A 26,572-nucleotide genomic window follows, 5' to 3' on the forward strand; every position below is an offset into this window, starting at 1 on the left:
ATCATAAACGTGGTAATATTTAAAGTTGATCACTTAATTTATGGAAGCTTATAATTATAATAATATAAGATTTAAGAATATACAAAATATGTTCAACATTTCAATTATTTTAACATGACATAATATATAGGAGCCGAAAGGGGCCTACCCTACGATTTGAAATGCGCCTATTCGCATGGACTTTCCATAATATTTCATTTGATAAACTTATCTTCATTTGTAATTATTGTAGTATGGATTCGTAAGCTATATGTCTAATCTGTATCTTAAATTAAATTAGCTATACTGCAGATTTTGTTTGTTTCACCGTATGACGTATCCCAATCATAATGAAAATGAAATAAAGATAAATAAATGATTTAGCATGTTTAACATCTTAGTTTTGTATTGTTCCTTTTTTTTTAGCTGAACGTTATAAATACTTTTTTCCTTACATAATTTCTTTTAAAGAAATTGTTTTCAAGTTGTTTAATTGTCTACAATGAGAAAGCATGAGCGGTCAGAGAGATAGTGCAGTGCTGCCCATTTCGATAGTTCAAGTTTATTTTTTTAATGGAATAGGGGTGGGGATAGGATGGAGGGAGAATAAAAGAAAACATACTAAAAATTGGGCCTACATTGCCCCCGGAGAAGTTAAAATGACATCCGTTTTGGTCGTCTTGTCGACCTGAAATTGATGACAACTAGCCCCCATATAAAAAATAACTTGGCGCCATCCCAGATAAAATGCATCATCAACCCCCTAAAAAATATGTTTAGAGGTGATATGTCAGTGTGGCTTGCCGTAAACGCATTTTCTCTCAATGCCGACGGTGGCGGGCGGTGTGCAAAGAAGATCATGCCTACGTAGGACATGTCTGGAGGTGTCTTTCCAAGGACCATTCTTCGTATCGCCCAAATCGGCTTTGTGAAACAGTTGAGCGATATCTCGTTCTTACGTAGAATGGTTCTACGAAAGACCATTTCATGCAACAGGCCCCAGGTATTATTACGTCAAAAATAGTCAATAAGATAGGCTCTATCAAGTCTGGTATTATTTGAAATTTAAAAAAAATATTCTTTTTTTGTTTAAATTTTAAGGCTTATGATAGTGGAAATTTAATTTTCAAAATACTTTCTAATGAAAGAGTGGATAAAAAACTTATTTGTTGAACCACATATTCTATAAAAACAAATAAATTAATGTAGAAATTCTTAATCAAGATTAACAAAAAGACTAAACAAAAAGCAACGTAAAATTGTAACCAATTTGGAAGCTATTTCATATATTTATAAAAATAATTACATAAAAAAAAGAGTACAAATCAATGAAATCATACAGTATCCTTAATTTAAACATTATTTGATAATTTCTTGATTAAAAATAATTTTTATGAACTAAAATATTAACATCAGTCATTTACTAATTAGGAGTTTCTTAAATTGGCAATTAGTTTCCGAAGAAAATTTGACAAGAGCACCTTGAGGGATATGGCCATGGCTTCTGTGAGATCTTTAGGCGCTCTCCGAGCGATTTCCTGGACAAAATACTCATCACTAAGAGGTAAAGGGAAACATATAACACTGAACTATATGTCTAATATCCCCCCATGTGATGCATCGATATATGAATATGTATTTTCAGTATTTTGACCATTTAATGTTGTGTCTGTGGACAGGCCGAGTGCCAGTTTGTGTGGGTGATGGTGGTGAGGATTGGCTCCTCCCCGGAGCTCCGGCGCAGCCCATGTCTCGGTGATGGGATTTACATGTGCATAGCATAGCAAAGCTAGCCTAAGGCTAAGCCGGCCGGCGCCGAGCACGAGCCGGGCCGGTAAGCTTAAGGGACCGGTCGTCGCGACACTGAGGCTAGCTAGCCTGGAGGCTCTAGATCTAGTCCTAGGCTAGAGAGTAAAAATTAAGTAAAAATCATAACTAAGGTATGCTTACCCTCCATGGAGCCTGGGGCTGGGGCCCGTTTCTCAACACCTGGACAAGTTAGTCATATCTTTATCCACCAACCACGGAGTTAGTTCCAATCTTACTAAACCCACTTGTTCACTGCTACCATCTGGCCTGTGGAGAATCTACAGGTAGGACTATGGTATGCCAATGCTGTATAGAGCACACACTTTAAAAAATCATTAAAATATCACTTTTGTGACAAAAATTACTAATTTCCATACAGTTTTAATTTATTTATCATTAGTATAATGTGGGAATAATTTTTGTATTCACCAGAGCGCTCAAAAACTTGAATTTTGGGCATATTTTGTGTACGCCCTCTATTGGTGGAAAGTAATATGGCAAGAAAATTTTCATTTTTTGATCTCTATTTTTAATTAAGAAAAAATGATATAAAGAATCAAATTAAAATAAGAGCCAAGCAGTATGAATTAACAGGTCTAATGGAAACTGTCTGTAAAAAAATCAAGCATTTGCCCCAAAGAAAAGGAGAAAATAAGCCAAACATTGCCACCCTTATTTTGTCACACATGGAGATATAACTGAGAACAAGGTTATATTATAACCTTGTTCATTGAATGAGTGACTAAACCCGTTTCTCGAAAGGCTTCCTAACTAAAATACCTTGATATCGATATTATCGGTAAAAAGAGCAGACGAGACGTAGCCTTAGTCACAAAATAGCATAATTTTCAAAAAGAAAAATTATAACAAAATTGCAAATATTGTGATGAATTGGAAATTTCATCTTTTAAGAATAATAGCACAGGTATATTATGCACCATACATACTTAGACCATGAAGACTTGAGCATTCAATTGCTGAGAAAATGGAATTATGAATAATTGATCTCGTGACTAAAAAATCACATGTGGACGTTGAGATGGGTACCCCCGGGATATCCAATTTTAATAGTTTACGAAAGTAAAACCATAACGGTTTTCGTTGTAAAATGATGATAATTATACGGTATTTTACGATTCCAAACATCAAAATATAGTTTAACAATTTTCTTTTAAATCTTAAGATACTGAAACTTACTATTTGACAAATTCTATGCATAAATTAGAGATAGAATTTATCAAAATGTTAATAGGGGTCTGAAAACGACAAATACGAGTCCATTTATGGATGGCCTGACGTGTAGAATCTTTATCAAATAAATTATTTTACTATTTCAAAATGAATGGTTTTGTGGAGTATTACCAACAGTTTTTGTAGATTCTTTGTATTACAATGATCATAGAATGCATTATCCAACTTGTTTTTTGATGTAATTTCAACATCTTTGATTGATTACGTAAGATTATAATTTTCTCATTTCTAGGCACTTTTGCATGTCATAGTCTACCCACGTGATGCCACTACGTCATTAAGAAAGAAGTTGTGACAGGTTCGGAGGTGTCATAAATATTTAGTGAGGTTGTTGTACCCGATCTTGGTAAAGAGGGCTTCGTGAAACGGTTAGCGGACAAGTAGCTCACTATCTCCGATTTAGTCAAGAAGTTAGACTTATGACGGTGTTGAGAAACGGGCCCCAGGACTCAGGAGTTCCTTCCCAGGCATTCATGCCATTCATCTTACTTAGCCAGGAGGCATGTTCTAGTTCTACTTCTATATAGAGTAGAAATCATTTACTAATGACAATGTCATGAAATGATGAATGATGAACATATGCTTAGCTTACTCTCAGTCTCAATGAAGTGGTCCCATTACACGTACCGCAAAAAAACCTCAAACTTTCGCCCCCCAGATTTCTACTTTCCTTCTAAAAGATCTAGCCCTATATCATGTACATGCCATGGGATATAACTTCATTTCCGACATTTCTAGGATATTGATTTCATTTTTAAACAAAAATTCATTCAAAAAACGAGAAAAACTTGCCACCGTGTTTACGTTGCCATCTTGATTTCGTTGTCTTTTAGATTGCGCGATTTGCATGCTGTCACCAAGAGAAATGCGCGATCTGGGCAATTTAAAATATATTAAAAAAAACAAATATCAGTAAGATTATTGTTAGTTGATTACATTTTTCTTTGTTTGCTTAAGTTTGAACTTTTTTCTGTCTTTCTTCCTTTCCTTTTTTTTCTTTTCTAATGTTCTTTCTTCATCCTTTCTTCTTTCCTTCCTTCTAGCCTTTTTTTGTTCCATCTATCTTTATTTCCAGTCTTTCCTAGGTTTCTTTCCTGATCCTTTCTCTGTTCATTTTTCTTTCTTTCTGGACTTCTTTCCTTTTCTTACTTTTCTTTTTTTTCTGTTCTTTCTTTCCTTGAAATTTTGTTTGCTCCCTTCCTCTCCTGTTTCTTTTCATTCTTTCTGTCATCACTTATTTTCTTCTTCCATTCCTTTCTTGCTTTCATCCTCTCTTCGCTTCATTCTTTCTTTCCCTTCCCCCTTACTTTGTTCTTTCTTACCTTCTTTTTTTCTCTTTCTTTTTCTCCATTCCTTCTTTCTTCATCATCTTTCCTGATTTTCTTATTCCATTCCATGTATCTTTATTTTTTTATCATTTCCTAGCATTCCTTTCTGTGTGATTTTTTTTCTTCATTTTTTCCTTCTTTAAGTCCCTTTCTGTGTTCATTAAGTTTCTTCATTCTTTCCTTAATTAAGTCCCTTATTGTTTTTTTCTTTCTCTTACTTTCATTTCTTTTTTAAATTTCCTTTTTTTATTTCCTTCATTCTTTCTTTCCTTCATTTTTTCTTTGCTTCCTTCTCTCGTCATCTCCCTTTTCTTTACATTCTTCCTCCCTCTCTTTCATCCTTTCTTTCATTCTTTATTTTCTTTTTTCCTCTTTTGCTATTCCATACTTCCTTTTTTCCTCCCTTCCTGTTTTTCTTCTTTCTTTCAAAGAATGGAGGAAACTTTTTTCATTCATTCTTTTATCCTTTTTTTCTTACTCTATTTTTAATTTTTTCTTCTTTCTCTTTATTTTTTTTCAAACATTCATCTTCCTTTCTTTTTCTTTCCTTTTTTTCTTTATTTATTTCAAAGAATGAAGTACTGTAAACCATTTTTCTCGAACACTTTTTGGCCTTTTTCCCTTCATGTTTTCACTTTCATTTTTTCTTTCTTCTTTTCTTTCTCCCCTTTATTCATTCACACTCCCTTCTTTTTTTCTATTTTTTTTCTATTTTTTTTCCTTTCTTTTATTTTCTTTTTAATTTTCAGTGATTCCCTTTTTTATTATGTTACCAATCTGGTCACAAAAGTACATGAAAATATATGAGAGGAAATCATTAAAAGGCATATCAACACAATAATTTCGGTCATGGCAGGCAAGATGAAATCACTTAAAATAAAAAATACAATTTTACATAGACAAGGTACATCTTTATGTTAAAGAGGCAAAGGGCAATGGTACATGTAAATAGAACAGCACTACTTTCTTTTGAAGTGGTAAAATCTTGTTTTGGGGGGCAAGTGAAGTATATAAACGGGCAAGTATTTTCCAACTATTTTGAAATTCACTCGCCCAACTGGGCAAGTTCTTCTAAAAAGTAGATATGTTTGTATGGCCCAGAAAGAAAAAAAAACAACACTTTGATTTCAGCTGATGACTATTCTAAATATGTTTTGATAAAATGATTATCAAAATCTGAAATGTTTGACTGAAAATTTAAAGTTCACTGAATTGTAAGAACTCTGCATTGTATGGAAAGCAATTGTGCATTAAAATGTATGCAAGCAAGTCACCGACAAACATACGGGCCCTGTCTTACAAAGAGTTATGATTGATCCACTCAATCGTAACTCTATGGAAATCCTTAAAGGGAAATGAAACCTTGGAACAAGTAGGCTTGGGTCAAAACAGAAAAATCAAAGAATAAGCACAAAGAAAGTTTGAGAAAAATCAGACAAATAATTAGAAAGTTATGGGCATTTGAACATTGCAATCACTAATACTATGGAGATCCTCCCTTTGGCAATGCGACAAGGATGTGTGATGTCACATGTGAACAACTTTCCCTTTGATGGACTATAAAATACCATCAAAGTGTCTCGTTTTGCTTTTTCTTATGTTGATACAAACGCTTTATCCATGATGTATTCTTTAAAAATCTATTACATGCCCTCCTATACATGTAGAAAGAACACATGATCTACTGATAGATGTAAAAAAAAAGCAGTTTATAAAGTGAAATATATACTAAAGTAATGGGGAGAGTTGTTCACAAGTGACATCACACATATTTGTCGCATTGCCAATTTGAGGATCTCCATAGCATTAGTGATAGCAATATTCAAATGCCCATAACTTTTTCATTATTTGTGTGATTTTTCTCAAACTTTTGTTGATCTGTTTCTTTGATTTTTTTTATTTATTCTGTTTTCACACAAGCTATCTTGTTCCAAAGGTTTCATTCTCCTTAAGTGTCATAGTTTTTTCTACAGGTAATTTATTTTTTGTCCTAATAGTAAACAAAGAGAAGCACATTGAGTTTTCAAGATTACATTGAATGCATGATTCTACATCATGGTGGTTAGAAAATGTTTTTTTGAACAGAACATGCATAACAGATGTTGACGTTGCTGGCGGTCCATAGTTGTGATTGATCGGATCAGTCGCAACTCTTTGTAAGACAGGGCCCTGACTGCATAGTTTCACTGATGATTTAGAATAATTAGTATTTACTATTAATAAACTTACTATTCAAAATCCTATGTAAAGGAAACAAAATGTAAGTTCTTTCAGTAAATGTTTAGTTATTTTATGATGTAAATTTCATTGTTACAACTGCAGGAAGCCTGGGAATGAACACAAAACGATATTTCTCGTCATCTGGTACACACCAAGGTAAGTTTAGTAGTATTTTTTTCCCTTTTTTTTGTACTATGTATTTTTTTTGGGGGGGGATGGGGCTGGGGATTTCAAACTTCAAAAGCCAGCTCTTTCATTATTTGTCATACATGTACATATGCAATAGTGTTCTTCCTTTCTTCTCTTTTTTTTGCCAGGAAGGAGATAAGGCACATTTCTCTTACAACGCAAACCCCCTCCAATAACTCTTCAGTTTTTATATCATCCAAATAGTTTAAGATTTTATTCTAAATGGTATCCAACCCCTTTTGTCTGAGATTTGTGTAATTTGTTTAGATCTAGCACAAAAATCATAATAAAGTTTTGAAATGACACTGAGCTATTTTAGTTTTTACCAACTTTTACCCCCCCCCCCTTTCCTGGGTACCGGTATTAGGATTTAAGGTTTTAAAGTTTTCAATGTTTCTTTTGTCTTTTATCCTTCTCTGGTTTTCAGCTCGTTCAGTAGTAAACTATGAAGTCAAAGGAGACGTCGCTGTTGTTCGTATGAATGACCCCAATGCCAAGGTAATTATAGGACTGATGAGAATGGTCTTTTTCAAGCTGTGCCATTCTAATTTTTCCATTGTATCAAATGTATCTACTTATTCAAATCAACGTTTTTCTGGGTTGAACTTGGCCTTTAAATTTTTGATCATATTACATGAAGGTGGACTTCTAACCAGTCCTTGCAAAGGATTTATCCTTTTTTCATGAGTGCTGTTGTATTATTTAATCTTCATTATTATTATTGTTTGTTTGCAGGTTAATACATTAAACAGACAATTCAATGCAGAAGTCGAGGAAGTCTTTCATGAACTATGGGCCAACGATGGGGTAAAAGCAGTGGTGCTCGTGTCAGCCAAGCCAGGAAACTTTATCGCAGGAGCAGACATAAAGTAAGTCTTTTTGACGAGGGACACATACTAATAAATACTAGCGACTGATCATGGGGCTGATATTTAAACCTATCTAGGCAGGGATATATTGGGAGATCATATGGCGAGGGGGGGTGGCCTCGAAGACCCCCCTTGAGATCTTGGTTGTCGGTCGCGCCAAAAATTGGGACAGGTCGCCCTACGACAGGTTGCTCTATTGAAATGTATGTGCGTGAGAGCGTCTCACAAGAAACAAGTCAAGTCACCCTCACCAACGTGACCTGTCCTAGGGTGACCTGTCTTCAGGGCGAATTGACCTGGCTCCTGGCATACATACCATCCCAATTAAGCGGTACTGGGCGTGCTCACAAATACTATATACATCTCTACAGTGCTCATGAAGAATATCACTATTTCACAACTCTGTCGTTCAAATTGACTGAATTGACATGTTCATTCATACTGTGTACAAATGTGTATTATGCATTTTTTCAGAAATCTGTTTATTTCTATGAACGAGTATGAAAATGTGTGCTCCCCACCCCAGATGTATTTTTTATTCAAATATCACAGCTTTACATAGATTTTGTGCACCCATTGAACTTCAAAGCCGATTAACTCTTATGTTACTGGTACCAGCAAATGCTCAGTATAGGATCTGTTTATACAGTATGCATCTATTCTGAACATTTTATTGATCAGGGATGTACATATACAGCTTTAACATGAAATCAGTATGATAGAATGAAAGTTTGATATAAAAAAGAGATATACATGTATGTAATACATTATTCATTTTAACAGTATCATTGAACATGAATTTATGCTAAAAATATTCTTTTGCAGAATAATTTTTTCTGGTTTTCTTTTATAATCACAAGAAAATTACATAGAATCATTGTATATCTTTTTCATTTAAATTTTCAAAATGGTGGTGATTTTTTACCTGATTTGCTGTTAAAAGTATGAATGCTTGTAAGCAAAGAATCAGAAGACCAATGGCTTAAGGTCATCTCTACGAGGGGCCTGCTAATGAGGATACAGTAAATGCCTTACCAAAGGGCACTACATGTAGCTCACCACGTGAACCCCGCTCTACCAATTGAACTATCGTGCCTCAGACACTTAAAAGAAATCCATGTAAAACAAACGAATGATTATGTCTTTTTAAGATAAATTTTATTCATTTTTCAATTTTATATTTCCACTTGTCTTTTAGTATTTTTTACTTCTCTTGTTTAATTTTTCAGTATGCTGGGCTCATGCAAAACAGCAGATGAGGTAAGGGCTTATTCAGAATTTCTTTATGTATTGCTGACTTCATAAAAGTGCATCTAGTACTTGGGGAAGTCAAGGATAGCTTTCAATGATGTATTTCTAGAGGATAATGGTAACAACTAAATTTTGGATTATGAGAATAATTTGGTGTACAGTATTTGAAGTTTTGTGTCTTTTTCAAAATTGCCTTAAAGCTCAAATAAATGTATGTGACACAAGAATAAAGACAGCATCCATTATGATACTGATATTATATGAATCAGTGGTCGACACTTTGGATCTCAAGGTCGGGGGTTTAATTCCCATTGCCAAGGTATGATCCTTTGGCATCAGTAGTCGAGTATCTAAACATCGGATCACAAGGTCAAGGGTTCAAATAGTAGTGATCCCTATTGTATTTTTCTTTTAGCATGAAAGAATATTTGTTAATATTTCCCTAGGTTACAGAGCTTTCAAGAAATGGATACGCATTATTAGATGCAGTAGAAAAGAGTAATAAGCCCGTGGTTGCTGCCATTAATGGAACATGCATGGGAGGAGGACTTGAGGTAAGAAAAATATGATCTTTGGACCATCCGTCTTTTCTTCATTGTTCGATATAATTCAAACCATTAATTTTCAATCAAAAATCTGTATACTCTACACTGTATGAAATTAGTTTGTTGCATGTAGTGCCATGTAGCTCAAGTAAATACAGAATTATCAGATTTGTCTGTCTTTGCTACATGCTTGCAGTGACAAAATGGCTCACTCAATCCGAAATATCTATAGTGACCACATATACTGTATATTAAACAAAACTCATATGAAAAATTATTCTTTGCTAAATTTTATTTTCAAACCTTTGCCCCATCCGACAGGCTCTGGTTAAAAAAGTCTTGGGTTACTTGGCTCGCATTTATGCCATTCTCACAATCCTTTTACATGTAGGTGGGGGGGGGTCCATGAAGCAAAAATTTGTATGTTTTCTTTGTCCTTTTTTTAATCTTCAGTCAGTCAACTTCAAGATCTTATCATTTTACCAATGATTATTTTGTTTCATAAAATTATCCCTAGTGCCTTATAACATAGGTCTTAGCAATTTATTGTGTAGTTAATTTCTATAATTGATTATATACTGTATTGTGTAGTTATACAAGCAGTTGTGCTTTCTTTGACCCCTCCACATGTAGAATATCTCTTCATGTCCATGATTTGTATATATTTATATATATATATGTATATTTTTAACCGTGGAAATAAAATTTGAATTAAAATGTGCAATTTGAATATTTCTGTTTATGTTAACTCCCGTAGGAATGACAGCTATTTACTGGTAAACACCAAGCTGGTTATACATGTACATGTATGACCCATTACATAGGAAACATGTTACGTCTTAAGTTAATTAGGAATCGTGGTTGACCTTACAGATGACAGATATTGCTCTCGGGTCTTTTTATCAAAGTGGAGAAGGTGGCAGAGCAGGGACTTGAACTCACAACTTTGCAATTATGAATCCAATGCTCTAACCACTAGACCACAAGACCCCTATATGTATGATCAATCGTTTAAAATTCAGCCTCAGGATCAATCACTAAGCTTTCTGTTCTGGGGCCTGTAACACAAATCTTAGCCATCAATCATAGAAAATTTTTCTACGATTGATTGCATTGACTTCAATGTACAATTAATCGTGAAAATCAAGCGTACTATAAATCACTATTAAAGCTTTGTGTTACGGGGCACAGGTTGCCCTGAGCTGTCATTACAGAATCGCCACCAAGGACCGTAAGACAGTGCTGAGCACGCCCGAGGTCATGCTCGGTCTCCTCCCCGGCGGAGGAGGCACCCAGAGACTGCCAAAGTTGATCGGTGTACCCAACGCTCTTGATATGATGCTCACCGGCAAGAATATACCGGCGGAGAAGGCCAAGAAGATGGGCCTGGTTGACATGCTGGTGTCTCCCTTGGGTGAGTTGATGAGGAGATGGTGGTGATGACGGTGATGTTGACTGATGAGGAGGATAGTGTTGGTAATGAAGAGGAGAGGGGTGGGCCGGTAGTGTTAAGAGTTACGGAGGGGGGAGAGAAGACAATGATGATGATGATGGTGGTGGTGATGATTGTGATGATGATGATGATGAATATGATGATGATCATCATCATTTTCATCGTCATGATCATCATGATCATCATGAACCTGATGATCATGATGATCGTGATGATGGTGATGATGGTGATAAAGTTGATGATGATGATCATGGTGGTGGCGGTGGCGTTGGTGGTGGTGGTGGTGGTGGTGATGATGATGATGATGGTGGTGGTGGTGGTGGTGGTGGTGGCGGCGGCGGCGGTGTTAGTGGTGGTGTTGATGATGAGGATGGTGTCTGCAATAATGATGATGATGATAGCAATGGTGATGGTAGTGATGATGAGAAAGTTCCTTAAAACAACCAATTAATGTATCCAACAATCTTGTTTTACATGTGCATCTTTAGTTCTTGAGTATATCTTTTCAGATTCTTTTTTGTTTATTTTCTTTATCAGGCCCTGGTACCAAACCTGTGGATGAGAGGAATATTGAATACCTGGAGGAGGTGGCAGTTCAAACAGCAAGGTAACAAAAAAAATAATAATTAAGACTCAAGACAGTTTAACTGTGAAAATAATTTCTGAAGGGAGTTTTCACAAGAATTTTTAACAAGCAAGGAGTAAAATATTGCCCCCACCTCCTGTGTCAAATCATGCTTTTGAGCCTCTCGCTAATGAACACTATTCAATAAACATGTCATAAACATGAATGAGTGAGACTGTCACCTGTTAGTATGTGTATTCATCAGAGATTTCAAGGTCAGGGGGAGGGAGGCAAATTGTCAGTGTAGTGCTACTTTTTTTTTTATAATTCTATTAAATTCAACTTTTATTTGGATAGACTTGCCATTCAATCATGGAATGCTGTTGTACAGGGTCTAATAAGCCTATTCACGGTTGTAAACTGCGCACAAGCAGAAAAAGGTCATTGGAGATAAACCATGAAGGTGGCTTTCAAATTCACTGACATAGGCAATTGTGATTTGATGATTATTCATGTATTTCCTTTCAAAATATTCATTTTATCACATCCAAGCTGAAGAGTAATAAATAGAGCCTTCATAATCACTGGTATTTGACAGTAGCCTAAACAATAGTCAAATGTGCCAAAGGCAGACAATAAAACAAGATTTCCAAACTTTATCCCTGATGTACTATTCTAGTCACCTGGTCTATACAATGCCTTTTGTTCATAGAATTTGAATACTCTATACCGGTAAAGCTTATGCAACATCTACATTTGAAAATGATAGTGCTTATCCTAATGAAAAGTCACAAAGGTCATTGGAGAAAAGTTGATCATGAGCTAACTGTGAACTGGCTTATTCATACCTTTTTTTTTCTCTCTGCCAGCCAGCTTGCCTCTGGGTTGTAGAATCAATGTGAATGGAGAGCATTTCATAAAACAGTTTGTCAGTGATTTCTCACTAACTAGTATTTGCTCTCGGCCAATTAGGTGCAATTATTTGCAGTAGCTTGTTGCATAATATCATTGGAAATCACTGTTAAACTGTTTATGAAATGCATCCTAATATTTTGGTGATGTTTCAGTGCTTTACGCCAACTAATGTTTGCTCTCGGCCAATTAGGTGCAATTATTTGCAGTAGCTTGTTGCATAATATCATTGGAAATCACCGTTAAACTGTTTATGAAATGCATCCTAATATTTTAGTGATGTTTCAGTGCTTTACGCCAACTAATGTTTGCTCTCGGCCAATTAGGTGCAATCATTTGCAGTAGCTTGTAGGATCTCTTCGCGGAAATCACTTTCAAAACTTTTCTTGTAACTCTCCCCAGGGGCCCATTTCATGAAAAAAACTTTGAAAAATTGCATTAACAGTTAAAAGCTACTGAAATCCTTCATTATGATTACGGTAGTGGATTGTAAATTTGTTTTAGACACTCTGTGCATTAACTATTATGATAAGTCTTTATTTTGTTATTGTTTTTTATTTGCAGAGACCTAGCAGCAGGGAAGATCAAGACAGACAAACCCAAGTCAATGATGCAGAGTAAGTTTTTCGTTGGCCAGGGGGCCTGTCTTACAAAGAGTTGTGATTGATCCGATCAATCGCAACTATGGACGGCCAGCTAAGTCAACATCTATTATGCATGTTTGTTCGAAATATTTTCTAACTATAATGCATATTCATGCATTCATTGTTTTCTTGAAAATTCACCGTGCTTCTCTTCGTTTACAGAGGACATTGTGCAAATTTCCTAGAGAAAAAATTATGACACTGATGGATTTTCATAGAGTTGCGATCGAGTGGATCAATCGTAAGACGGGGCCCAGGTGGATGTTTCATAAAGCTATTTGTGAGTTACAAGCGACTTTATGAATGACTGGTGATCCTATATTGTGCTAAATGATACACACCAGATATACGTTGGTGCTGAATTAGTACATAGAGGGTTAGTCATCCGATCATAGATTCACTAGTAACTTACAAACCACTTTATGAAAACACTCACCAGTGCCCCATCTTACAAAGATATACGATTGATCCAATCAATTGTAATTCTATGGATATCCATCAGTGTCAAAAAAAAATTCGACAGGAAATTTGCTCAATGTCCTTTAAAAAGCAAAGGGAAGCACAGTGTATCTTCAAGAGAATGATGAATGTATGAATACACATTGTATCTAGAGAATATTTTGAACAAATTGGCATGTTAGATGGTGGCATTGCTGGCCGTCCATAGTTGCGGTTGATCGGATCAATCATAACTCTTTGTAAGACGGGGCCAAAGATTAGTGCTTGATCACAGGGTTGACTTTCACACTTGATAACATTGGTCATTATGCACAATCAATAGTGCAAATCAACTGTACGATCAATCACTAAACTCTGTGTGACTAGCCTAGATCATGGTTTAGTTATCCTTCCTCCGTTATATCAACTGTGTATACATGGTCTCTCTCCCTCCCCCCCCCCCCCTCTCACTCTGACTATCAATGAAATATTTTTAAAGAAATAATGGACAACCTATTTTCTATGCTTTTTATATGGAATGTAAGTCATGTTAAATAGATTCTCCTTTATTTCAACTGTTTATATATTTTTTCAAGGGAAGTTCAGATGATGAGTTGGAATCAGACCTGTGCAGTTCAAATGATATTCTTTTCTCTCTCTTTCTCTCCTCTTTCTCTCATTCATGATGCTAGAACTCCAAGACTCAATAATGGGAACCCAGTTCGTTCAGGATCAGATGTATAAGAAAGTCAAAGGAATGGTGATGAAAAACACAAACGGACTCTACCCCGCCCCTTTCAAGATAATAGACGTAAGCATATCAGGGTTGTTTCCAGTGCGTCATTGTTGCTTAAATTGCTTTACAACATGACAGACTTATGCAATGACACCGAAACAGGGACACACTTTTGTCCAGAATCACCTGAGAGCAAGACGAGACATGAGACTCACAATCACTGTTTCAAGACAGGTCTCAAGATACCCGGCATCTACGTTGATATCGAGCAGTGAGACTAACTGCTAAAAAAAAATCAATTTCTTAGTGTTTTGTCAATCTTTTGGCCTCTAAAAGACTCTATATTTGCATCCAAGATGGAGAAGACACACATGACACATCCAGCTGAAAAGAGTACCATTTAAGCACACGATCAAAATAGTGATACTTCTGTATAAAAATATGAAATTCCTAATGGAAATAAGCCTATGATCTTTTGCTAGCTCTCTAATTTTCACACAACCTGCTGTTCATCGCTTTACAATTTAATTCAAAACTATGATGACATTGTGTTATATCCTGTACTAGATTGATGTATTACTATCACTTACAGTGCGTCAGGACAGGAGTCGATAAAGGAAGTGAAGCGGGGTACCTTTTAGAATCTCAGGAATTTGGCAATCTGGCGATGACACCGCACGCAAAGTCATTGATGGGACTATTCCATGGCCAGGTGAGTATTTGCTTCTTCAAACCCTGCGTGAGTGATTTTTATCGTGCCAGCAGGGGTGAAAAGTGGAAATATTCCTGTATTGGCTGTATCTAGGGTTTAATCACCTGTACTGACCGCACAGAAGCGTTGTCAGCGATAACAATGCGCTAACAGAGGCCCTGTTACAACTGGTAATGTAGCAGTGATGCCTAATGTTACAACAATGCATTGCTTACACATTGAAATAAAAGATTTGACTTCACAATCCAGAAGACATAACTGGGCTTACTGTAATTCTCTGTTAATAGGCTAACAATGTTTCTGTGCGGCCGGCACTGGTCTGTAAGTGTTGTTTCACTTCTCAGATGGTCTAATGCCACATGGGCTAAATTTCATTTGGTCAAATGCCATTAGGTCTACCTGTACTTGGTCTAATATCCAGATACATGTAGTCTAATTCTTATTTAACTCATTGAGTGCTTCGTGCACGCTACGTATCCTACTATAACATGCCACACTCGTGCTCGCACGCCTACTATTGATTGCTTTGTGCTTGCATTGTGTCCTACCCTCGCCTGCTTCATGCATGACTGCGCACATTCGGAATTACAATCATTGTTACGCCGTTTTACATTGTATTGCGCATCGCATGCACGCCGTAATTAGCACTATTGTGTGCAGTGCGAACTCTGCTTTCTGACAGATCAACTTACTCACGCGGTTTACATTAGACTTTTTTGAGTATTTCTACATTTTTTACAAGATATGGCTCCGCCTCTGACAGGGAAGAGACCTAGGTTTTTTGATCCTTACAAAACACTCCACAAAATGGAACTAATTGATACAACTCATTTTTTTAGCGGTAAAGATAATAACCAATCCATATAATGAGGACACCATTATAAGGGGTATGAAATTTCCTACAACTTTACTACACAATATTTTGTGGATAAACTAATCGTTAGAGAGTTACAAGCAGTTGTAATCATGACTATTGAAAGGAGTGAATACGACTCGCAATCCCAAAATCAATGTGGCACAGGGGGGTTTTGTGGCTGGCAAAGGGGATTAGCATCGGATTAGCACTGTGGCGTTGGGTTAGTAGTGTGCATGGCATGTTAAGAGTTAATGCAATGCCCAGTTGGTCTCAAATCTGGTGCTGAAACAGTTTATCCAATGATTTAGAAAATTGGGATTTAGACTAAGTGGATATTAGATCAAGGGGTATAGGTTAACTAGAATGGTAGTATTTCCGACTCTCGCCTTGTAATCAGAGGGTCGTGTGTTTGAATCCCACCATGGCATAGCGTCCTTTGGCAAGGCATCAATCCACACTTGCAATACTCTCCCAGGTGCTAATTGGGTACCGGTAGGAAACAACCATCATTGTGGTTGGTTTAGCAAGTTTTCGCCTAACAGGCTGTTTGAAATGCTATGAATCCAGTGACCGGGTAATAATAATTGTGATGCACTTTGAGCAGTCGTAGATTGATAAAGCGCTATATTAACACCAATTATTATTATTATTACTAGAATTTAGACAAAATGGTAAATAGATTAGTTATCCATTAGACCTAATGATTAAACTGTGTTGGATGAGATGAACAAAGGGTGTAGACGTACCGGCAACCTACCACATCTAGGGCATTCAGAGCAAAAAATATGTCGAAAATCCTGATTCAATTTTAAATACTAAATGTCCATGTGTGGAATGATGTGGGAAGCATTTCATGAAACAAATGTTGTTATACGCTACTAAAATCCTTGCATCTGATTGGCTCAGAGCAAATCAATCAGTATTTTTGTTTTTATGACACACTCCCATGGTGGTGTTCGCATGAATATGAATCCACAATCTGTAAAGACAGGTCAGAGCATTTGAGGAACTTTAGTAGTGGGGTCAGAGGTGATGGTAGGGTTAGGGGTGCAGTTAGCTGTCCCATAGATTTTGCAAGTGCTCTTTAAAACAAAGAATACAAAAAAAAGAAAATAAATATAAGTGGACAAGTAGAGCATTGGAAATAGGAGGATGTTTCTTAGAAGTATATGACATGTTTTCCTTCAAGTAATTTACCCAGATTGTGCTGCACCCAACCCAGGTGAGGTGACTCGATACCCAGCAGGATTAATTCCTTAAAGAAAGCTGCTTGAGCTAAAGCTGGGATAATTATTACAGTGCGCCTCCGAAGAGCATATTTCTAGATAAATGATCCATATTGCCTGTTATTGTCATTAGAATTAGGGAACTTAGGACAGCTATGCTGCATAGAGAGGTTTGGAAGTGCTTCTATGTTCATGGTACCGGAGATGGCATAGGCTAAAGCCAATCAAATGCCCTTGAAGTAGAAGTATTGTTATTATTATATTTGATTAGTGCTGCTCCTGTATACGTTCTGTTTCATAAATCAGTTCATCTCTCATTTGTGATTTTCAGGTGGCATGCAAGAAGAACAATTACGGTAAACCAGAGAGGAAGGTAGAGACCCTAGGGATTCTTGGTGCCGGTCTGATGGGGGCAGGCGTGGCCCAGGTCAGCGTAGATAAGGGCATGCATGTCCTCCTCAAGGATATGTCGCTTCAGGGCCTTGCCAGAGGAGAGCAACAGATCTTTGGCGGGTTAGTGAACATTCCTTGATTCTCCCAGACAAGGGGTAATGATGGTGGTGGAAGTATTGATGATGATGGTGGTGGTAGTATTGATGATAATGATGATGATGATGATGATTATGATGATGGTTGTGACTTTCATGATGACAATGACATTGGAGATGATAAATAAATATGATGAATATTACAAAATGTGTCCATAAACCTAACTTTAGTCATACTGCATTCTGAACATGACAGTTTTCCACAACTATACCTGAGTTGAGATAATAATGTATAATAATAATATATTCTCTCTTCCATTGCAGAATGGACAAAAAGGTGAAGAGGAAGAAACTGACAAGGTAATATTTAATTTCAAATTATTTTATAAAACCTTTTTAATCTTTTTTCTATTATAAGTTTTATTGTCTCACCTGCATAGCAGAGTGAGACTATAGGCGCCGCTTTTCCGACGGCGGCGGCGGCGTCAACATCAACTCTTAACCTGAGGTTAAGTTTTTGAAATGACAGTATAACTTAGAAAGTATATGGACCTAGTTCATGAAACTTGGCCATAAGGTTAATCAAGTATTACTGAACATCCTATTAGAGTTTCATGTCACATGACCAAGGTCAAAGGTCATTTCGGGTCAATGAACTTAGACCATGTTGGAGGAATCAACATTGAAATCTTAACGTGAGGTTAAGTTTTTGAAATGTCATCATAACTTAGAAAATATGGGGACCTAGTTCATGAAACTTGGAACATAAAGTTAATCAATTATAACTGAACATCCTGCGTTGAATTGAATTATGAATTCCCATCATAACTTTGACAGTTTATGGATCTGATTCATGAAACATGGACATAATAGTAATCAAGCATCACTGAACATTTTGTTTAAGTTTCAGCTCTCATGATTAAGGCCAAAGGTCATTTAGGGTCAATGAACTTTGGCCGAACTGGGGGTATCTGTTGAATTACCATCATAACTTGGAAAGTTTATTGGTCTAGTTTGTTAAACTTGGACATTAGAGTAATCAAGTATCACTGAACATCCTATGCAAGTTTCAAGTCACATGATCAAGGTCAAAGGTCATGTAAGATCAATGATCTTTGGCCATGTTGGGTTTTTTTGTTGAATAACCATCATATCTCTGTAAGTGTATTGGTCTAGTTCATAAAAAGTGGACATAAGAGTAACCATGTATCACTGAACATCTTGTGCGAGTTAGAGTAGTTTTCAAAGTCAGCACTGCTGCTATTTTGAACCGCGTGATGCAGGTGAGACGGCCAGAGGCATTCCACTTGTTTATTTATTTTTTTTGGGGGGGGTTGGATTTAATGTGATAGGAGTGTAAAGGCAATGTTGATGGTGGTCATTTCAATTGATTCTGTAGGAACTGTTGGAATGGTTGCCACAACTGGCATTTATCTGTATCTGGGGAGTGTTTCATGAAAGGACTAATAGGACGTTGTCAAACAATGAAAGTAATAAAGGTTTTTCAGCCAATCGAAATCAAGGAGAGTTGTTAGGTCTTACAAACGTTGATGGAACGTTCCCCTAGGCTCTGTTTGATTTGTTTCATGTAATATGCTTTTATCTCCCAGTTTTGAGAGGGACACCATAATGTCCAATCTTACTGGTCAGATCGACTACGCCAACTTTGACAAGTGTGACATGGTGATTGAAGCAGTCTTTGAAGATTTATCCATCAAGCATCGGGTCATCAAGGAAGTTGAAGCTGTAAGTATGGTGGCCAAGAGCCGTATACAAGTTTCGTGCAAGATGAAACGGCTTAGTCCCTTTCAGAATAAGACCCCACTCTCATTACCGCCCTAAACTAGTTTACTGGAAACTAGTTTAACTCGCTCGTAATGAAAACAGTCGAAGCAGTCTTGGGAGTGATCTTCCAGACCAGGTCAGAAAACCACCTCGCGATGTAGTTTTCAAGATAGCTTTGCCTCGTTAATCTGGTTTTAGGGTAGTGAGGACACAACCGTTCTTCAGGAAATGAACTTCGCACATTTTGAGCGCACTACTCCACACACTCTGTGTAGAATGTCTACGCTGCTATTTTGAATGTCGCGCGAAACATGCTACCCCACTGAGAGCATTTCCATAGCAATACGACCACTTTATGTGAAGTGGTTTTGAAAACCGCTTAGGACTAGCAAAGTGATCTTTCAAACTGGTTTCTGAACCGGTTTCCACTTCACTAGTTTTAGAAAGTATAATGAGAATGGTGTGTAACACTCTCTTTACCAAATGTAATATCTTAAACATTTCACACTTCATTTCTTTTGCCTTTTCTCGTAAATTCTACTTTGAATATTCACTTAAGGCAGTTTATACTTTGTACTTGTAAGTTTTGAAAAATGTGGGTTAGAGAAAGAAGTTTTATACCCCTACGAATAATTCAAATGATCTTGTCAATTTTTTTTAATGATGATACACGGCAGTTTACATAGACAAAAATGGCATACCCACATTTGATTGAACTTTCCTTAAAATGTTACTAAACACAAAAATAAAATCTTTAAGAAAAGTTGCAGAGTGTTATTGTATTTGATTTTTTTTTTCATTTGCAGGTCATTCCAGAGCACTGTATATTTGCATCCAATACATCTGCCTTACCAATCACACATATCGCTGAAGCCAGCAAGAGACCGGAAAAGGTGAGGTCAAACGGCCAAGTCCCTATGTTATCTCACTTGCTCATACCCTCTCTTAACTCTGACTAGGTTGCCTCACAAACAATGAATGTTTGATGAGTCCAGGGCCCTGTCTTACAAAGAGTTACGATTGATCCATTATAATCATAACTCTATGGAAATCCATCAGCGTCATAATTTTTTCTACAGGAAATTTGCACAATGTCCTTTGTAAACAAAGAGAAGCACAGTGAATTTTCAAGAAAACAATGAATGCGTGAATATACATCATAGCTGGAAAATATTTTGAACCAACATGCATGATAGATGTTGACGTTGCTGGCCGTCCATAGTTGAGGTAGATTGGATCAATGACAACTCTTTGTGAGACAGGGTACTGGATTCTCCTGTATACAATGCATATCAATCTGATGTGCAAGAAATGTAACGAGAAAGATCAAATATCACTAACCTTGGTCTTTGGCTATTGTACTCAAATTCACTCAAACCAGGGTGCCGTTTCATAAAGCCGTTCGTAAGTTAAGAGTGACTTTAAGAACGACTGGTGATCCTTTCTTGTGGTAAATGATATTCACCATTAAATATTCATTGGTGATTATTTACCGCGTAAGAAGGGCTCACCGGGCGTTCTTAAAGTTGCTCTTAACTTACGAACAGCTTTATGAAACACCCACCAGGATCTATAAGGAAAAAAATTATCAACCAAATCGGCTACTGGGAAATTGAGGTCATCTTGCTTTGCAAACCCCTCGCTCGAGTTAAATTGCCTGAATGCCCAGCCTACAATGACCTGTGTACTGAAGGCCAGTATTGAAAGAGCTTTTTTTTTGTATGTACTAGTCTTGTGTGAAGACCCACTTGTTGATCAGTTTCAATCAGGGTCTGTGCCAGAAGACTAGCCGGAAAGTCAGCGTCTCTGTAAATAACTTGTCCGTCTCTCTCACAGGTTGTCGGCATGCACTACTTCTCACCCGTCGACAAAATGCAACTCCTGGAGATCATCACAACACCCAAGACTTCCAAAGACACCACAGCCTCTGCTGTTGAGGTTGGCCTCAGGCAAGGCAAGGTCATCATCGTGGTAGGAGATGGACCGGGGTTCTATACCACGAGGATTCTCGGTCCTTTCCTCTCAGAAGCCATCAGGATTCTACAGGTATGAATTGGTGTTAACCAATATCGACCGTAAATCACTTTAAGGATGTAACACCCCCCTCCCCCATTCCGAAATAAACAAAGTATATGGACATAAAAAGAAGTAGGAATGGGGTTCTACACATTCTGTGCTTAATATATACGATCTAAATCTTTGGTAATGGGTCAATTATGTGACTCATACTTGATTTTTGCCTAATATTTTGGTCTTTTAAATGTAACTGCAGTGGCCTTTGAATATTTTTTTATGATCTTGTACCCTTTTTTGTTAATAAATTTATTTTTCACTATAAAAGTAGCTCATTCATCAGAATGCTACCTAAAGGTTATTTCCTGATATTTCTAAAACATTCCATTCTTTAAAAGTGGTTTATTCCCCCCCCCCCCCAAAAAAAAAACCTTCCTATATCTTTTGATCAGGCACTCAGTCAAAATAGATTTTCATTCTTGTTTTTATGCTCTGTAGGAAGGATGCAGCCCCAAGGATCTTGACAAAGCCAGCATTGCCTTTGGTTTCCCTGTCGGTACAGCCACTCTGGCCGACGAGGTCGGTCTGGACGTCGCCTCACACATTGCCAAGGATCTGGGTGAGAAGTTTGGTGAGAGGTTTGCTGGCGGTGATCCAGTGGTCCTTCATGACATGGTGCAAGCAGGGTATATGGGTGAGTTATTAATCCTAATTACTCGGGGGGGGGGCTGATTCAGCCAACTCCCCCCTCCACATTTTGCACGAAAAAATCCACCACGCAAATTTTTTTTACCGATTCGTTCGCTGACTGTTTACTTTCAAATTTCGCGCAACTTTTGATAACAAAATTGCAACCCTGGGTTGGCGATTCCAAAACTAATCAACATGTCATAAGTGCATACAGAATGAAAATTGCCGAAAATGTGAATTTGTCTACAAATCCAATGCAAATGGTGAACCAAAAATTAGCATTTTATGGACATTATTTATTTGTTTAGAGGAAACTTATGATTTTATGCATAAATTGGCATAATCGATGAGCAAATGAGATTTTGATCTTTTTGTTCTATAGATTATGGCATGGGTAATGCGCATGCCATTTTTCAGCGCAATCAACGGCCAAGATCATGGGGGGGGGGGGCTGAAACAGCTCCCCCCCATCTTTTTAGCTGTCTAAATAGCCCAGTCTATGTACATGTAGGGTAAAGCATGTTCACTGTCTCTTTCTCTCAAGGAAGTACCAGTAGATGAGAACGTACATCAATGACAGAATAAGAATGCCGTTGGTATTATTGGTGCCATTGTGTGAATGTGCTTGTCTAATCCTTAAATGTTTCTTGTCTTCTTGGTGATTATTAACAGGCCGTAAGAGTGGAAAGGGATGCTTTGTGTATTCAGGCTCGTCCAAGAACCGCGAGGTGAATGAGGGTGCAGAAGCCATCATCAAGAAGCACGCCCTCCCGAGGCAAGGTGTAGACAGTGTGGAGGATATCCAGATGAGGATGGTGACGAGGTTCGTCAATGAAGCAGTCCTTTGCCTACAGGAAGGCATCCTCAGGAACCCTGTAAGTCCATTATGGTGATGATGATGGTGATGATGATGATGATGGTGATGATGATGATGGTGATGATGATGATGATGATGGTGGTGGTGGTGGTGGTGATCTTGATGGTGATGATGATGGTGCTGCTGTTGATGATAATGATAATAAAGATGGTGATGTTAATAGCGATGATGATGACGATGATGATGTTGATTGTGGTGGTGTTGCTGGTGATGATATTGATGGTGACGATGATGACGATGATGATGATGATGATGATGGTGGTGATGATGATGATGATGATGGTGATTGTGGTGGTGGTAGTGGTGGTGGTGGTGATGATGATGATGACGATGGTGGTGGTGGTTGTGATCTTGATTGTGATAGTGATGATAATTACGATGAGAATGATGATGACTACTATGATATTTGCGTTGATAAAAATGAGGATGATGATATTGATACGAGTGATATAGGTGACGGGGATAATTTTTAGGTGATGCAAAACATGATGATGATACCAATGATAAATGTGTTGGCGGCAGTACTGATAATAGTATTCTTTCGGTTAGGAGTGTTTGTACAATCAAACTGAGCACCAACTGTAATTATTTTTTCTTTCCTTACTTGTTTCTGCAGGTTGAAGGAGATATCGGTGCTGTCTTTGGTCTTGGATTCCCTCCCTTCCTTGGGGGTAAGTTGTAATTTTTGTTGGCCGCGTTTTTATGATATTGCTGATGTTGTCATCAAAATTATCATCATCAGTCATCCGCACCTCATCCATTATCCAATTTTATTGGCAACTGATTAGAGAATATGAATATATTCTTTCTTTTTAATCAAAACATATTGGCAATGAGATGTAATTTCTAAAATACTTTCATCATTTGCTGTAGAAATGCATAATGAAAACAATTTCTTTGCATGCTTTTGTTTAGATTCACAAAAATTTAGTTCATGTAATATATCTTTTTTTTTACTATCCAACATTTACTCATCATTTTCTTTTCTTATGTTTAATTTTGTTTGCAACTTTAGCTGGAAATTATGTATAGATGATTAATGTTAAATAATAATAATAATGACACTTGATTAATAGTCAATTCATGTTTTATTTTATAATTTTCCTTTTTAACCATATTTCTTTGTAATTGATTTGGGGAATTTAGGTTTGTACATCATGCTGCCTATTGGCTGCCAATGAAAACCTAACAAAATGTTAAACCCTTTGCTCACAACACACAAAGAAATCTTTAAGAGTTATAATAGAAATATAAAAGGCAAGTCGATACAGATTTATTCATGTATACATTTTGTTCATATACAGGTCCATTCAGATGGGTTGATAGCTTTGGAGCCGACAAGATCATAGCTGCGATGGAAAAGTATGGTGCCGTCTACGGCGCCGCCTACGAGCCATGCCAACTTTTGCGAGATCATGCGGCCGACCCATCAAAGAAATTCCATTCAAATTAAATCATTCAATATTTCTAGCCTCACCAATTCTAATATGACAGAATTTATAACATAGAGGACAAAGATATGTGGTATTGAACTCACTGTTGTCAGTTTCCCAAGGAAATGTATTTTTTTGTTATACTTCTTGCAATGTTCTAGTTTGTACAGAGTTTATTATGAATATATGCATTGCAATGCCATTTTAATTTAAGGTCATCTTGAAGATGATGAAGATGTTTCTTACATTTGAAAAAGCTATCAAAAACAAAGTTCTGGAGATCCTCATATGCCTATTCCTAGAATGTTTGTTTGACGTATGAGCTGGAAATTTAATTGAAAAGAGTAAAACTAAAACTTGATTCTAAATCTGCAAGAAGATTTATGATATGAAAGCAGTGGAAATGTTCGATATTTCAGTTGACTTCAACTGTAGCATTATTTGTTTAGAGAATATGTGTTTTATTAACTGAAATATTCCTCTAAATTAAAAGTAATGGGGAGTATTTCACAAAGAAAATCGTTCGTGATTTTCATTTCCAAACGTTATAAGCTACTGATATCCCGTCATCCTATTGGTTGAGAGAGAATTTGTCAGTGAAAAGCACAAGGATCTCTGTGATATTCTCTTTATCGCATTTGTGAAATGTGATTGAAGTCGATGACCAAACATACTTTCCAGATTATTTATTTCCCTTGAATATCCCTTTCCACAACTAATTTGTTTACCATTATTGTGCTTGTGTTGTAGGAATCCTGATTTCTAAGCCTTCACTCATTGAGATGAGGGGGTCTTTCACAATGAATTTTGTGTGACTTTCATGCTTACATGCTGACACGCACATGAAATATAGCACTCGAACTTATTGACTGGTACGCAATAGCGTGCGTCCTCTTGGCAAGAATTGACAGATGCAGTGATGCGTCTTACACCGCATGCAACCTGGAATTTAAATGCATACACTTTGTGAAACAGCCACAGGTTTCCATTTTATTGTCTCTACCTTAAAAAGTATGAGTTTGGCTCTTTCATAAGAATTCTTCAATACACCGATTTCAATCGTCATGTTTTGATGAGAGCCAAGCTCTATTTGAAAGTTTATTAGTATGTGTGTGAAATTGAGGAAATTGAATTAAAAAGTGAAATTCAGCTATGAAAGAGGGGATGAAAAGAAAGAAATATACATCCAAGGATTGGTATTTCAACATCTGTTCAAAGATTAATGGAGAAAATGGTTGCCCTGCATTGTGAATTATTTTCAGCTTGCAATAAAGAAATAAAGAATAAAAGAAATAATGAAGTATTTAAAAAAATTGTGTGGATTGTTCTTTTCTACTTGTTTGATGACTTTTCTTTTGGTATGCAACAAGAAAGTCCTTAGAGTCATTGATGCCTCGGTCACAACAGTGAAACAGACCCCAAGACTGAGCAAATCTTTATTTTCATGATACCATTGGTTGGTTGGTATTGGGGTGTGACTGTAGCGTTGCATATGAGATGATGATTAGAAAGTTGAAGTAAACAGGATATGTGTAGAACTGCAGAAAATCTTGCTTTGTCATCAAAATATAAAGGGGAGGACGAGGGGTGATTTTAAAGGTCAAGTCCACCTCAGAACAATGTTGATTTGAATCAATAGAGAAAAATCAGACTAGCACAATGCTGAAAATTCATCAAAATCGCATGTAAAATAAGAAAGTTATGACATTTCAAAGTTTCGCTTATTTTCAATAAAATACTTACATGAACGAGCCAGTTACATCCAAATGAGAGAGTCGATGATGTCACTCACTATTTCTTATGTTTTTTATTGTTTGAATCATACAATATTTCAATTTTTATGAATTTGACGATTAGGACCTTGCCTGAAGCACAAAATGTTAAAATAATGGAATTCCACGTGTTCAGGGAGGAATGAAACTTCATTTCACATGACAATGATGAGAAAATAAAAATATTTCATATTTCAAATAATAAAATACAAAAGAAATAGTTATGTCATCAACTCTCTCATTTGGATGTAACTGGCTCGTTCATATAACTATTTTGTTGAAAATAAGCGAAACTTTAAAATGCCATAACTTTCTTATTTTACATCCAATTTTGATGAAATTTTCAGCGTTATGCTTGTTGAATTTTTTTCTTTTTATTCAAATCAAGTTTTTGTTGGGATGGACTTGTCCTTTAATGGACAGTCAACAGAAGAGCATTTTCAAACGGGTTACTTTCATTTGGTCCAATTTCGTCAAATTGCCAACTCGTCTACTATCATTTGCTCTACCATCAGTTCGTCCAATATCCAC

The 26,572-nt window shown here is 36.7% G+C and overlaps 1 protein-coding gene across 1 annotated transcript; it reads left to right on the forward strand.

Annotated features, from left to right (window-relative positions):
- The first annotated feature begins 1,437 nt into the window (after window positions 1-1,437).
- On the forward strand, window positions 1,438-25,566 carry LOC121430716 (trifunctional enzyme subunit alpha, mitochondrial-like). Its single transcript, XM_041628080.1, has 20 exons — window positions 1,438-1,543; window positions 6,690-6,743; window positions 7,204-7,274; window positions 7,512-7,645; window positions 8,875-8,905; window positions 9,343-9,450; window positions 10,633-10,855; window positions 11,432-11,501; window positions 12,936-12,988; window positions 14,146-14,264; window positions 14,782-14,901; window positions 17,315-17,496; window positions 17,796-17,831; window positions 19,082-19,217; window positions 20,063-20,149; window positions 21,093-21,302; window positions 21,768-21,963; window positions 22,632-22,834; window positions 23,453-23,507; window positions 24,141-25,566. The coding sequence occupies exons 1-20, from the start codon at window positions 1,471-1,473 to the stop codon at window positions 24,287-24,289; spliced, it is 2,310 nt and encodes a 769-aa protein (XP_041484014.1). The 5' UTR covers window positions 1,438-1,470; the 3' UTR covers window positions 24,290-25,566.
- Window positions 25,567-26,572: the final 1,006 nt, after the last annotated feature.

Source organism: Lytechinus variegatus, chromosome 17, assembly GCF_018143015.1.
Source record: "Lytechinus variegatus isolate NC3 chromosome 17, Lvar_3.0, whole genome shotgun sequence".
Lineage (NCBI taxonomy): Eukaryota > Metazoa > Echinodermata > Echinoidea > Temnopleuroida > Toxopneustidae > Lytechinus > Lytechinus variegatus.

Excerpts from the sequence above, each read along its gene's own strand:
- LOC121430716 (XM_041628080.1), top strand. The coding sequence starts at position 1,471 with ATGGCCATGGCTTCTGTGAGATCTTTAGGCGCTCTCCGAGCGATTTCC. Across the intron at positions 10,856-11,431 it reads CATGCTGGTGTCTCCCTTGG|GCCCTGGTACCAAACCTGTG; the intron begins GTGAGTTGATGA and ends TTTCTTTATCAG. Across the intron at positions 22,835-23,452 it reads AAGGCATCCTCAGGAACCCT|GTTGAAGGAGATATCGGTGC; the intron begins GTAAGTCCATTA and ends TTGTTTCTGCAG.